The sequence below is a fragment of the Scyliorhinus torazame genome, chromosome 2 (assembly GCF_047496885.1).
Source record: "Scyliorhinus torazame isolate Kashiwa2021f chromosome 2, sScyTor2.1, whole genome shotgun sequence".
Lineage (NCBI taxonomy): Eukaryota > Metazoa > Chordata > Chondrichthyes > Carcharhiniformes > Scyliorhinidae > Scyliorhinus > Scyliorhinus torazame.
This window is the reverse complement of record NC_092708.1, coordinates 335,262,338-335,277,995: the sequence shown is the minus strand read 5'-3', so window position 1 is coordinate 335,277,995 and position 15,658 is coordinate 335,262,338. Positions and strand designations below refer to the sequence as shown.

Sequence of the window (15,658 nt, the reverse complement as noted above, 5' to 3'; positions counted from 1 at the left end):
TTAGCATCTACATTCAAAAGGGAAATGGGCCTGTAGGACCCACACTGCAGCGGGTCTTTATCCTTCTTCAAATGTAACGATATTGTCGCCTCCGACATAGTCGGGTGCAACTTCCCCCTTTCCCTGGCCTCAAAGGTTCTCATCAAGAGCGGGGCCAGTAGGTCTATACATTTCCTATAAAATTCCACCGGGAACCCATCCAGTCCCGGGGCCTTCCCCGCCTGCATGCTCCCAATCCCCTTTACCACCTCCTCCACATCCATCTGTGCTCCCAGTCCCGCCCTCTCCTGTTCCCCCACCTTCGGGAATTCCAGCTGATCCAGGAAATGCATCATTCCCTCCTTCCCTTCTGGGGGCTGAGCCTCATACAACCCCTCATAGAATGTCTTAAACACCCCATTCACTCTCTCCGCTACCCATTCCATCTCTCCCTCCTCATCCCTCACCCCACCTATCTCCCTTGCCGCTTCTCTCTTCCTCAATTGTTGGGCCAGTAGCTGACTCGCCTTCTCTCCATACTCATACTGCACTCCCTGTGCCCTCCTCCACTGTGCCTCTGCCTTACCCGTGGTCAGCAGGTCAAATTCCACATGTAACCTTTGTCTTTCCCTGTACAGTCCCTCCTCCGGTGCCTCTGCATATTGCCTGTCCACCCTCAGAAGTTCTCTCAGCAATCGCTCCCTTTCTTTACTCTCTTGCTTCCCTTTATGTGCCCTTATGGATATCAGTTCCCCTCTGACCACCACCTTCAATGCCTCCCAGACCACTCCCACCTGAACCTCTCCATTGTCATTAAGCTCCAAGTACCTTTCGATACACCCCCTCACCTTTAGACATATCCCCTCATCCGCCAACAGGCCCATATCCATTCTCCAGAGTGGGGTGCTGTTCCTTTTCCTCTCCTACATCCAGATCTACCCAGTGTGGAGCGTGGTCCGAGATGGCTATGGCAGTGTACTCTGTCCCTGTCACCTTCGGAATCAGTGCCCTTCCCAGGACAAAAAAGTCTATCCGTGAATATACCTTGTGAACATGGGAGAAGAATGAGAACTCCTTACCCCTCGGTCTGATAAATCTCCAAGGATCTACTCCTCCCATCTGCTCCATGAAGTCCTTAAGCACCTTGGCCACTGCCGGCCTCCTCCCGGTCCTGGACCTCGACCGGTCCAGCCCTGGATCAAGCACTGTATTGAAATCTCCCCCCATTACCAACTTTCCCGCCTCCAGGTCTGGGATATGCCCCAACATACACCTCATGAAGTTTGCATCATCCCAGTTCGGGGCGTATACGTTCACCAGGACCACCGCCTCCCCTTGCAGTCTGCCACTCACCATCATGTATCTACCCCCACTGTCCGCCGCTATGGTCTTTGCCTCAAACAGTACCGTTTCCCCACTAAAATAGCCACCCCCCTATTCTTTGCATCCAAACCCGAATGAAACACCTGTCCCACCCATCCTTTACGTAGTCTGACCTGATCTGTCAATTTCAGGTGCGTCTCCTGCAACATAACCACATCTGCCTTTAATTTCTTTAGGTGTGCGAGTACCCGCGCCCTTTTAATCGGCCCATTCAGCCCTCTCACGTTCCACGTGATCAACCGGGTTGGGGGGCTCTTTACCCCCCCCCCCCCCCCTTGTCGACTAGCCATCCCCTTTTTTACTCCAGCTCCTCACCCGGTTCCCACGTACCCGTATATCCCACCGACGGTGCCCTCCCGCCTCGACCACCCCGCCCCATAACAGCTCCCCCTTCCCCTTAGCAGCAGCAACCCAGTTAGCTCTCCCCCCCCCCCCCTCCGCTAGATCCCCCTCTAGCGTAATTACACCCCCCATGTTGCTCCCAGAAGTCAACGAACTCTGGCTGACCTCGGCTTCCCCGTTTGCCCTCGGCCCCTCACTGTGCGAGGCCCCCACCTTCCTGCGTCCCTGTTCCCGCCTTAATTACCATAGCGCGGTAACGAGGCCCGCGTTTCCCACTCAGCCCCGCTTTCCTACCCACCGGCACCCACAGTTCCTCATATTCCCCCCCCCCCCCCCCCAAACGAGGGGAAGAGAGAAGATTTACAGGATTAAAGAGTTAACAATTGAAAAATCACCCCCCCCCCCCCCCTCCTCGTCCCACATAGTCACCCCACCACTTTGCCCCAGAAGCTCTTTCTCTCGCCAGACTATTCCAGCTTCTCGTCCACTATGAATGTCCACGCCTCTTCTGCCGTCTCAAAGTAGTGGTGCTTCCCTTGGTATGTGACCCACAGTCTCGCCGGTTGCAGCATTCCAAATTTCACCTTTTTGTGAAGCACCCACAGTTCCTCATATTCCCCCCCCCCCAAACGAGGGGAAGAGAGAAGATTTACAGGATTAAAGAGTTAACAATTGAAAAATCACCCCCCCCCCCCTCCTCGTCCCACATAGTCACCCCACCACTTTGCCCCAGAAGCTCTTTCTCTCGCCAGACTATTCCAGCTTCTCGTCCACTATGAATGTCCACGCCTCTTCTGCCGTCTCAAAGTAGTGGTGCTTCCCTTGGTATGTGACCCACAGTCTCGCCGGTTGCAGCATTCCAAATTTCACCTTTTTGTGAAGCACCGCCTTAGCCCGATTGAAACTTGCCCTCCTTCTCGCCACCTCCGCACTCCAATCCTGGTATACGCGGATCACCGCGTTCTCCCACCTGCAGCTCCGAGTTTTCTTCGCCCATCTTAGGACCATCTCTCTGTCATTATAGCGGTGAAACCTCACCACTATGGCTCGAGGTATTTCTCCTGCCCTTGGTCTTTGCGCCATAACTCGATAAGCTCTCTCCACCTCCAAAGGGCCCGTCGGGGCCTCCGATCCCATTCGCGAGTGAAGCATCGTGCTCACATATGCCCTGACGTCCGCCCCCTCTGCGCCCTCGGGAAGACCTAAGACTCTTAGATTCTTCCTCCTCGAATTATTCTCCTCTTGTGCTGCGCCTCGTGCATCTCTGTCTTCACCACCAGGCCCTGAATTTCATCTTCATTTTCAGCAGCCTTTGCCTTCACGACCCGAAGCTCCAGCTCCTGGGTCCTCTGCGCCTCTTTTAGCCCTTCAATCGCCTGTAGCATCGGGGCCAACACCTCCTTCTTCAGCTCTTCCACACAGCGTCGCAGGAACTCTTGTTGCTCCGGGCCCCATATCGGACTGCCACCTTCCGACGCCATCTTGCTTCGAGCTTCCCTTCCTTGCCGCTGCTCCGATGGATCCACTGCAATCCTGCCGCTATCCTCTCCTTTGTCCATCAACGTCCGGGGGGATTCCCTTCTATTTCACCGCACAGTGATTTTGGCCGTTTAAAATTGCCGTTGGGGCTCTTGTCAAGAGCCCAAAAGTCCGTTCCAACAGGAGCTGCCGAAACATGCGGCTTAGCTGGTCATCACCGCACCCGGAAACCGGTGTGTTGGATTATTGATCATTACTCGGACTTGAACCACGTGGCGGTATCATAAAGATACCTGGCGACTCAAGAGCAAAAGTAATAAAACCGAGCAATTGAACGAAGGCAAAGTTAGCAACAGGGTGGAGCTCAGCTCCACGTCTGCTTTTTTAGTTTCAGTTTGAGAAGAGCTTGGGTGTGTGTTTTTCAGGGAGCTGCATCTGAAGTCTGCCATCCAAAGACTATCTTATTCATTTGGTGAATTCAGAATTATGAATGATTTCAGGAATGAATATAAACCCTAATGTGCTCCTGTTTAGAGGATTGTTAAGTTTTTGGATGTTAAAAGAACAGCATACAGACTACTTAACGTTGTATTCTTTGGGGTGTGTATTTGAATTAATGGTTGCTAAGATGTTCACTTTGTTTTAAAAAGGTTAACTTGAGTTCATAGAATAAATATTGTATTGTTTTTTTAAAACTCCATGATACACTTTGGGATTCTCTAAACCCTGGCCCATAACATCAAATATACCCAACGCTGAAACCAATTAACATGCCACCGAAGCAGATGATATGGATCTCTCATCAACTCCCCTCAGATGCGTGTCACATTTGTGAGCCGACCAGTCTCACTCCCACAGTCTTTCTCCCAAGGGTTTCTAGGCTCCCAATCCTCAAAGTACTCACCTTGGAATCTTCTCCCAAATGATGCTTTAACTTGGGTGGCTCCAATAAGAATCCACCTCCAGAGTTTTTGTCTCTCCTTACGATATACCTTTCCCCTGAATTGCCACATGAATTCAAGCTTCTCCTCCAACACTCTCAGATATTCAGCCACGCCAACAGAACACGACTGCTTCACGGGCCATAGTAAGGAGTCACCCACCTTTGGCTGTCTCCTTGGATTTTCTGGCTTCTTGCAAACCTATTTTGCTTTGAGTCTGCTTCCTGTAGCTTCCTCTGTTTAATTAAGAGCTTTCTCTGCTCCTTCTTCACTGAACAGGACCTGTTTCGATCCCTGTCCTGGTTCCTTGACTTAGCTGCCGTCTTGCGATTTTTTTTTTTTTTTTTTTTATTTTTTTTTTCTTTCTTTTTTTTTTCTTTGCTTCTCCCTATTGCCCTTCTTCTTTAATTTGGGACTTGCTAACTCCCATTTCTGTGTTGCTTATTCTGGCAGCTTACTTCAACTAACTCCAACTTCTTTTGTCTCTAGGCAACAGCATTTTCTTCTACTTCAGGAATCATAAAACCTCATTAGAATTCTCCGGTCGTCGCGGCACCGATCGGGGGCCGCTCAATGAGGCCCCCCGGCAATTCTCCGCGCTCGACGGGCCGAATACCTGCCGAGCTCGGCTGAGTCCCGCCAGCGTCGTTTGCGTGTGGTCCTACCCGGCGGGACCTCGGCGTTCTGGCTATCGGGGAGAGGGGATCCGACTCCGGGGGGTGGGCCTCCACGGTGGCCAGGCCTGCGATCGGGGCCTACCGATCGGCCACCGGACTAATCTGGGGGGGGGCGCTATGTTCCTCCATGCCGGGCCCCTGTAGTGCTCCGCCATGTTGCCCGGGGGGCCGGCACGTAGAAGGCAACCCACGCGCATGCGTAGACCCGTGCCGGCGTGGCACGGGGGCGCGGACCCGTGCCGGCTGTGGCACAAATGCGTGGACCCCCACCGCCCGTGCTGGTGCCCGTGCCATCAGCTGGAGCTGCGTGAAGCGCTCCAGTGCCGTGCTGGCCCCATGTGCGCCGAAGGATTGCTGCTCCTAGCGGCCAGATGATGGCGTCGTACAACGATCCGGCGTTTACGACGGCGTCAACACTTCGCCCCATTATCGGAGAATCCCGCCCCAGGTTCCCCCTTTTTCTACTCCTGCATACAGAAATATAAATTAAAGTTGAACTTAAAGCTATAGCTTATTCCTAACCTACTAATATAACTTGCTTAACTATCCCTATTTCCTAACATAATATAAAAAGACTCGCCCTTCATTGGTCTGTGTTCATGTAATTGGTGCTCTTTTGAGGTCTCCTACTGTGCAATGAAAATATCTAGTCAGTTAAAAAATTGACTAATCGAATGTTTGATCTTGTGCTCACCATTTTGCCTGCAATCTCCCATCTGTAAAGGCAGTGGTTCCTTCGTGAAGTCTGTTTCCATGATATTGGATGTCCGCTGATAGGTTGCTTGAAAGGTTTGTGAGCTTTATGTACTGGAAAGGGAAGTTAGAAGAAAACATGCATGGCAGCAACCCATGGCAAACCCCATCTTATTTACATGCAAATATTCACTGTTGGAGTTGTGGGGTTAGTTGTCAACTACCTGCTGAGGACCTGGGTTCGATCCCGGCCCCAGGTCACTGTCTGTGTGGAATTTGCACATTTTCCCTGTGTCTGCGTGGGTCTCACCCCCACAACCTAAAAAGATGTGCAGGGTAGGTGGATTGGCCAGACTAAATTGCCTCTTAATTGGAAAAAAAAATGATTGGGTACTCTAAGTTTATATTTTAAAAAAAGTCAACCACCAATTTTCACTCCCAGAATAGGAGTGTTGAGGCCAGTTGGTGTTGCCCAAGCATCTTCTTTGCTGAGTTGAGCTATCCTAATGTGGGATTAAACTTGGGATGTTCCTGGTTCGGCACACATACAAACAAATATTTTAAAACAAGAACTGCCCTTGTCTTTCTGCTTTCTGTATATAAAGACATCAAGGGTTACATGGAGCTTTCAGGAAAATGGAGTTAAGGCCAATATTAGACCTGCCAAGATCTACTTTAATAGCAAAGCAGGCTTGGGGGAATCATGCGTCCTATTCCTGTGTCTATTTCTTATGTTCTTACATTATTTCATTAAGTACAAGAAAAAACATAATACATTGCTGATGTTGCAACGTGAAAATGTTTTGCCTCCAGATAAGTCATGAGCAGCTGAAGACCATGTTGCAGTTTCCTCTCCAGGAAAAGTTGGGCTTAAATCAACAAACTACGTGGACCCAGAAGGAAGAAGACTGGAAGCTAATTCAAGCATTAGTAAAGAAATTCTCCTCTTCTAAACTTGGTTTTCCAATTTCAAAGGTTAGTTAATTGTTTCCAATAAAATGGCAATCATTTAAATTAAGAAATATAAACTGCTTTTTAAACTTGACCTACTTTACAGGAATTCTAATTACTGACTCAATTGTCTTTTAATATTTGCCAGGTCCATTTGCATGGTCCCTTCAATCCCTACGAGACCAAGTTTCACAGCATGACTACAATGTCCAGATTCAGGTATTGAAAAAATAATAATTCCAGAGTATAATGTTAATTGTTGCAATGGAACTGAAAGATTCTTTTGCATTCAGAGAATAGAGTTTTTTTATGTAGATATTTGAATCTATTTCGGTACTGAAGAATTTCACTTTTTGTTAATTTTGCAAATTAATCTCAAAAAACCTGCATTAACTGACCATCACAGCAATAGCAAATGGTGCATAAGCAGTGTGCCATTTTACAAAATATGCTTATTTTAAGGGTTGCAGGGTAAAATGACTTGTGCATCAGCACAAAAGGCTATTGCAAGTGAAACCAGCTGTATTGTTTTTTAAACTTTTCCTGAAAGCACTTTTATAAAGCAACAAAATGTGGAGAATCAGGAGTTCTTCTTTTGAAGATACATCTCTGGAATTGCTAGTTCGTGAAATGCTGTTACAGAGGGCTGCTTCCTCTGTTGACCACATAGTCTGCTCCGGAAACTGGCTGGAAATGCCTCCAGGGCGACATCAGTATGGATTAGAATAATCTTCTATGTTTTTGCTCTCTGAGAAGATACCAAAGAAATGTTCTTAAAACATGAAGTGCGCAATGGGAACAGAGTCCTGTAGTACACGTGCAATTAGCTGGGTGTTTCTTGGCGCTCCGAGCACCGAGAAATACCACGCTATCAAACAGCCATTCAGGTAGATTGGGGACCACAGTGGGGAACGCATGGCCGAGGCCTCACTTTGTCCCGTTTCCTGCACTGAGGAGCTCTGCTCTGCAGCATGAGATCGGGATGCCATTTAAAAATGGTATCCTGCTCTCTCGACACCCAAGCCCCAACTCGCCGATAATGCGATCCTCAGGCCCCCCTCGCGTCCCCACAGGACACCCCCGGGCCTGATCTGCAGTGTGGGAAACTGCCAGTCTGGCAACCTGGCAGTGCCAACTTGGCACCTTGGCCGCACTCCTTGCCAGCTGGCAGTGCCAGTCTTGCACCCAGGTAGCACTGTCAGGCTGGCACAAGCAGTGCCAGGGTGCCCGCTAACCAAGGGGCAAGCACCTGGGGCTTCCTATCCCCTGGGAGACACCCACGAATGCAATTCCGTCTGATCCTCGTTTGTGGAGACCAGCATTGAATGGCGCTCGCCCTAGATCTCTAAGGCAAGGGGTTTCAATCCCACGCCTTGGGTAGACAGTGGCAGTGCAAATTAGAGTGAGACTAGCTGTCTCACTCTATTATGCAGATACCCTAAAAAGTGATGTCATCCACAATGGGCAGGATTGACATCGCGAGATCCTGATAGATCTATCGGTTCTGTTGCTTTGCGTCACGCCGCGCTGCCTTTCGGGTGCAATGTGACCGATAGATCTCACCCATAGTTTGCCACTGTCGGTATATAATTTTATGCATGAGTACCAGCTGTAGTTCAATTTTAGTGTACTGCCCTCCGAATCCGAAGATTATGTGCTCAGATCCCACTCTCGAGACTTGAGCACAGAATCTATTCTGAAGCCCAATGCAATGCTGAAAAGTGTTGCACTGTATGAGGTGCCATCTCATTCCTGTTTGCTGGACCTTGCTGTGTGCAAATTGACCATCTGGTATCTTCTGTGAAAACAGTGACTCCTTCAACACTACAAAGATCCATCATTTGCTCCATCTTATTTTAGCTGAATGAAAGTGCACTTGGAATGTTGATTGGAACTCAATTAAGTGGTGTTTGGGAAAAGTTGTATGTTTTTTGAGGTCATAAAACAGAAAACTGCATTATTTATGCAACACTAATTATTTTTAATTTTGCCGTAGGAATGTTTGGATTGAGAGAGAAAGTATAAATTCAGTAGCTCTGAATAATGCTCCTGAAGATATTCACCAGAGGATCCTGATTGGTGCGTCAGTGTCAGTAAATACATCAGGTATTCATAAAGATACTTCAGACAAGGTTGTCATGTCATGGTTGTGAACGTAATCACTTCCTGTATAAATAGATTAGAAAATTACTTCCTGCTGATGAAGCCCCCTCTCACCAGAGTGAGAATGTTTGTTAAGAAATATCTAAATGGCCCAAATTACAAATAAGGTGAATCAAAACTAACAGAAATTTCAGCAGAGAGGGAGAGACCATTTGGGACATCAAACCTGTGCTGCTGCTAGCTCTTTATCAGAGCTATCAACATTAATCTCATTTCCCTGTCCTTTCTCATTAGTGTTGATTTTTCTTTAGACCTAAACTTCTCAAAGTAGGACTGGAAGAGTAGAACCCCATCTTCTCAAATCCATGGTGCTGACCCCATCTGAGATCCTGGGACACAATCTTTTAGGTAGTTGGGATAACCACCCATGCCTGTGAAACCGATTAGCAGCTTCTATCCTGAACCAGAATGTTGTTATCATGGGATCATCATGGTGCACCCAATGTATAAGTCCTGTAACTAGGCTGAACAGCATATCTATTAAAACAAACTGCCAGTGTGATTTGAATTTTGAGAGGTGTGCAAATTACAGTAGAATGCCAATTAGTTACTTTCTTACCTTGTCCATATCATAATGGAACTTTTTTAAATATAGATTGGAATGTTATTATGTTCCTTATGCAGTTTTCTAGCATGTGCAAGAGAAGCAAGAAATTGCAGATTGATGTGTGTATTCAGATGAAAGCAATATTGTGTTTCACTGGAGTTAGATGAATGCATATTAAGGTAACATATTAATTTTGTGGCCATGTCGATTGAGTGCTCCTATGATATACTCGAACCTCCGCATTCTCCCACCTGCTGCTCTCTTTCTTGGCCCACCTGAGTACACACTCCCGATCAGTGAACCGATGAAACCGCACCAACACCGCCCGCGGCGGCTCGTTAGCCTTGGGCCTCCTCGCCAGCACTCGATGGGCCCCTTCCAGCTCCAGGGGCCCCTGGAAGGACCCCGCTCCCATCAGCGAGTTTAACATGGTGACCACATAGGCCCCCACGTCCGACCCCTCCAGCCTCTCCGGGAGGCCCAGGATCCGCAGATTCTTCCGCCTCGACCGATTCTCCATCTCCTCGAACTGTTCCTGCCATTTCTAGTGGTACGCCCAGAACTGGGACGATGCGGGTTTTATGCGGCGCATGTTGGGTCGGATCCCGGACTTGGAAGTGGGGGGCCTGATAATGGCGGGGGGGGGACTTTAACACTGTGTTGGATCCGGCACTGGATCGCTCCAGGTCTAGGACGAGTAGGAGGCCGGCGGCGGCTAAAGTGCTGAGGGGGTTTATGGACCAGATGGGAGGGGTGGACCCTTGGAGATTTGCAAGGCCGGGGCTAGAGAATTTTCATTCTTCTCGCACGTTCATAAGGCCTATTCCCGGATTGACTTTTTTGTTATGAGCAGGGCGTTGATTGCGAGAGTAGAGGATACCGAGTACTCAGCGATAGCCATTTCAGATCAAGCCCCGCATTGGGTAGACCTAGAGCTGGGGGAGGAAAGGGACCAGCGCCCGTTGTGGCGCTTGGAAGTGGGGCTGTTGGCGGACGAGGAGGTGAGCGAGCGGGTCCGAAGAAACATAGAGAGATACCTGGAGGCCAACGATAACTGGGAGGTCCGAGTGGGGATGGTCTGGGAGGCGCTGAAGGCGGTGGTTAGGGAAGAGCTGATCTCCATTAGGGCCCACAAGGAGAGGAGAGAGCAGAGGGAGAGGCTGGTGGGGGAGATGGTGAGGCTAGACAGGAGGTATGCGGAGGTGCCGGAGGAGGGACTGTTGAGGGAGAGGCATAGCCTCCAGGCCGAATTCGACCTGTTGACCACCAGGAAGGCGGAGGCGCAGTGGAGGAAGGCCCAGGGGGCGATTTATGAATATGAGGAAAAGGCAAGTCGGATGCTGGCGCATCAGCTTCGGAAGCGGGACGCAGCTAGGGAGATTGGGGGAGTTAAGGATGGGGGGGGGAGGGAGGGGGGAGGGGGGGGGGGGGGGAAGAGAAGTGTGGTGCGAAATGGGGTTGGCATCAATGGGGTCTTCAGGACTTTTATGAGGAACTGTATCGGTCCGAGCCCCCACTGGAGGAGGGAGGGATGGGCTGCTTTCTGGACCAACTGAAGTTCCCGAAGGTGGAGGAGGGACTGGTGGCGGGATTAGGGGCCCCGATTGGGTTGAAGGAGCTGGCCAAAGGGATAAGGAGCATGCAAGCGGGGAAGGCACCAGGGCCGGATGGTTTCCAGGTCGAATTTTACAAAAAATATGTGGACCTGTTGGGCCCGTTGCTGGTTAGGACCTTCAATGAGGCAAGGGAGGGGGGGTGTTGCCCCCGACGATGTCCCGGGCACTGATCTCCTTGATCCTGAAGTGGGACAAGGATCCCCTGCTGTGTGGGTCTTACAGGCCGATTTCATTGTTAAATGTAGATGCCAAGGTGCTGGCGAAGGTCTTAGCCACGAGAATTGAGGATTGTGTGCCGCAGGTCATCCACGAAGACCAGACTGGGTTCGTGAAGGGGAGGCAGTTGAAATCGAATGTGTGGAGGCTCCTGAACGTTATTATGATGCCGGCGAGGGAGGGGGAGGCGGAGATAGTGGCGGCGATGGATGCTGAGAAGGCCTTCAATAGGATAGAGAGGGGGTACTTGTGAGGGTGCTGAAGAGATTTGGGTTTGGGGAGGGGTTCGTTAGGTGGGTTAGGCTGTTGTACGAGGTCCCAATTGCGAGTGTGGCCACGAACAAGAGGAGGTCTGAGTACTTTTGGTTGCATCGAGGAACGAGGCAGGGGTGTCCCTTGGCCCCCCTGCTCTTCGCGCTGGCGATTGAACCCCTGGCTATGGCACTGAGGGAGTCGAGGAACTGGAGGGACCTGGTGCGGAGTGGGGAGGAGCATAGGGTGTCGCGCTATGTGGACGACTTGCTGCTATATGTGGTGGGCCCGGTGGGGGGAATGCCGGAGGTCATGAGGATTCTTAGGGAATTCGGGGACTTCTCGGGGTACAAGTTCAACATGGGGAAGAGCGAGCTGTTCGTAGTTCATCCAGGAGACGGGGATTGGCGAGCTCCCACTAAAAAGGGCGGACAGGAGCTTCAGGTATCTGGGGGGCCAGGTGGCCAGGAGCTGGGGACCCTGCATAGATTTAATTTCACGAGGCTGGTGGAGCAAATGGAGGAGGAGTTTAAGAGGTGGGATGCATTGCCGCTGTACCTGGCAGGTCGGGTGCAGTCAGTCAAAATGACCCGCTCCCAAGCTTTTTGTTCCTGTTCCAGTGCCTCCCCATTCTTATCCCGAAGGCCTTCTTTAGGCGGGTCAACAGGAGCATAACGGGGTTTGTGTGGGCGCGAGGGACTCCGAGGGTGAGAAGGGTGTTCCTGGAGCGGTGTAGGGATTGGGGGGGGGGGGGGGGGGGGGGCTGGCGCTGCCCACCCTCTGTGGGTCCTACTGGGCCGCCATTGCGGCGATGGTGCGCAAGTGGATGATGGAGGGGGAGGGGCGGCAAGGAAGAGACTGAAGATGGCATCTTGTGAGGCTGGAGGCGCTAGCAACGGCGCCACTGCCGCTCCCTCCAGTGTGGTATACCACGAGCCCTGTGGTGGCGGCTGCCCTCAAAGTCTGGGGGCAATGGAGGCGGAACAGGGGGGAAGTGGGGCCTCAGTGTGGACCCCGATACGGGGGAACCACCGGTTTGTCGCAGGGAGAATAGATGTAGGGTTTTCGGGGTGGCACAGGGCAGGGATAGGTAGGTTGGGGGACCTGTTTGTGGATGGGAAGTTCGCGAGCCTGGGTGAGCTGGAGGAGAAGTACGGGCTTCCCCCCCCCCCCCCCCCCCCCCCTCTCCGGGGAACACCTTTAGGTATCTACAGGAATGGGCATTTGCCAGGCGGCAAGTGGTGGAATTCCCGCGGCTGCTGCCACGCACGGCACAGGACAGGGTGCTCTCAGGGGCGTGGGTTGGAGAGGGGAAGATCTCGGCAACATACCAGGTGATGCAGGAGGAGGAGGAGGCCTCGGTGGAGGTGCTGAAATGTAAGTGGGAGGAGGAGTTGGGGGAGGAGATCGAGGAGGGGACGTGGGCAGATGCCCTAGGGAGGGTGAACTCTTCCTCTTCGTGCGCAAGGCTCAGCCTCCTTCAGTTTAAGGTGCTGCACAGGGCACACATGACCGCGACAAGGATGAGCCGGTTTTTTGGGGGTGAGGACAGGTGTGTTAGGTGCTCAGGGAACCCAGCAAACCACACCCATATGTTCTGGGCATGCCCAGCGCTGGAGAAGTTTTGGAAGGGCGTAGTGAGGACGGTGTCGCGGGTGGTAGGATCCAGGGTCAAACCGGTCTGGGGGCTCGCAATATTTGGGGTTGCAGAGGAGCCGGGAGTGCAGGAGGCGAAAGAGGCCGGAATTCTGGGAGAGGGTGAAATTTGCCTTAAGGCGATCCGTGCAAGGGTTCTTCAGGCAGTGGCAACCGTTCTTGGACTTCCTGGCAGAACGGTAGACGATGGTCAGCAGCAGCAGCAACCCGGGGGGTGGGGGGTGGGTTCTATTTTATTTTTGTTTGTCTATACTGGGGGATCTGAGGGGGTGTATATGTTTGCTATATGTTTTGGCGGGTGTTAATATTTATGTCTAGGGGGGAGGGGGGCACTGGGTTGTTTTGTTTTGTATTCAATTTTATTGGGTTCCGTTTACATTTTGTTGTTGATATTTTGTGAAAACTTAAATAAACAAATTAAAAAAAAAAAATTTTTAAGTGCTCCTATGACCAGTATCGAAAGTTAAATCTATGTATTACCATTTTTATTGTAGTGGAACATTTAACAATCCCATTCAATTGTATTTCCCTTGTACAGCATTAAAGAGCTCTCCCTGCGGGGCGGCACAGTGCTGCCTCACGGCGCCGAGGACCCGGCTTCAATCCTGGCCCCGGGTCACTGTCCGTGTGGAGTTTCCACATTCTCCTCGTGTCTGCATGGGTCTCACTCACAACCCCAAAAAGACATGCAGGATAGGTGGATTGGTCACACTAAATTGCCACTTAATTGGAATAAAAGAATTGGGTGCTTAAATTTTTTTTTAAAATGAGCTCTCCCTTTGAAGTCAGCCACCAGGGGGAGAAAAAGGTTACTTTGGCATTGTTGCTTAATCTCTCCTGAGATATTCTAACTAAAATTGGGATTTTAAAAATATATATTTTTTTAATCTAGCTGTTAACACTGCAGAAAACAATTTAATTGTTCATCTGTTATTTTCATTGCTGACTAATACCTATCACAGTGTTCTGAAATGGCACAAAGCATCTGAGCTGAATTCGGAAGGAATCTAGTGAATAAGACAGCTGAGTTGAAGGAAAAAAAATGGACACTTGGAAGAATTACATTGTAGCTCTTACTGAAACATTGGTTAAAAATAATAGGAATGGCAGCTCAATATTTCTTATTACAAGGTATTAGTCAGGATGGGAAAAGTTTTGTAAAATTTAAAGCAACAATCATGCCTGTATAGAGATGACATACTTGGATGTGTTAAGTTTGATGGACAGATGGTGAAGTAAGAAACCAAACGGCAATCTTTGATGCAATACTAAATGTATTTATGGAATTTAACTTTACAAATGCCTGCCTCCTCCCTAACCAACACTGTGTCCGAGAAGTCTCTCTTTACAAGGCAGTAAATCAAAAGCTTTAGTGTCCTCCTGAATCTTAATAATACAATTAATAGATTCCTCTCTTTTTAAATCAAAACTTTGTAACACAATATTTCAAAACAAATCTAAGAGCGAGGAAAAATTATTTTCCCTATTATGTATATCATTTATACAAGACATCCCTCTCGGGTCTCCAATAATTTCTTTGGACAAGAACTTTTTTCCAGATTATTATCATGCCGGACCAGACCCAAAATACAGCTGAATACCAGACAGGAACCTCAATACTTTGCTCCAGAAGTAATTCCACGCACAAATAGGAATATGGCGTACTAAAACAAACTTTATTATTAACAGAGTATTAAACTACCTTAACATCACAGAAATATTGCTTACAATTACAAGTTAAATAATGCTGAACAATAAAAGGAAACATTTTAACTTTTAACTAATATCTTCTCCATCTCCAACCAAGCCAAATCCATCACATGCCAAAATCCACTTTTAAATGAAGTTAGCAAACACAGGATTACTTGGCGTGTTCAGGATAGAGCATTCTTTGAAAGACTGTTTGTGGAGAAAGGGATCAATTCAGCAAACAAGCAGCAGATCCCTGTCTCAGAGTAATATTGAACCTGACATCCTTCTGAAAAAGCTATTGTTCAGCTCACAGCTTCCAGAAACTTACCTGCTACAGACTGGGTTCTTCGCGTTACTTACATCATCTTTATTCAACACAAATCCCATGACCTCCTTAAGTTTAAACATAATGGGCGGGATTCTCCGACACCAAAATCGCGATCGGCTGGAGAATCCCCGTTTCCGATCAAATCAGGGGCGGCGCCGCTTTCGTGATGCTCCGCCCCCGCCAAAGCGGTGTACTCGCGAGTTCGCCGCGCGCCGTACCGACGGCCTCAGGACGTTGCCCAAGGTGTCGGTCGCGTGTGCTATCATCAGTCGGGAACTGGGGGACGGAGAGGGGCTTTTTCAGGGGCTGGGGCACTGTTGGGGGGTGGTCCAGGGTGTACAAGTTGGCCAAATGGGGAGGGGGGCACTATTTTGCAGGACGGGGGCCAAAGAATAACCAGGCAACGTGCCTCAATGACTACCGCCTGGTGGCCTTGACATCTATCATTATGAAGTACTTCGAGATGTTGGTCATGAGACACATCAACTCCATACTCCCAGATTGCCTTGGTCCGCTGCAATTTGCATATTGCCACAACCGGTCAACAACAGACCCCGTCTCCTTGGCCCTTGCTCATCCCTGGAGCATCTCGACAACAAGGACTCCTACGTCAGGCTCTTATTCATTGACTACAGCTCCTCCTTCAATGCGATAATCCCAGCTAAGCTCATATCAAAACTCCAAAACCCAGGTCTTGGTTTCTCCCTCTGCAACTGCATCTTTGACTTCCTGACCCATACACC

At 49.7% G+C, this 15,658-nt stretch overlaps 1 protein-coding gene across 1 annotated transcript in view; it reads left to right on the top strand.

Moving 5' to 3' along the window:
* The window catches only part of tdrd9 (tudor domain containing 9), a 255,517-nt gene that overhangs the window by 228,366 nt on the left and 11,493 nt on the right, over positions 1-15,658 (top strand). The window contains exons 29-31 of the mRNA XM_072489934.1: positions 6,308-6,469; positions 6,594-6,664; positions 8,442-8,551. Coding sequence (XP_072346035.1) covers positions 6,308-6,469; positions 6,594-6,664; positions 8,442-8,551 — 343 coding nt within the window. The remainder of the gene's footprint in view (positions 1-6,307; positions 6,470-6,593; positions 6,665-8,441; positions 8,552-15,658) is intronic.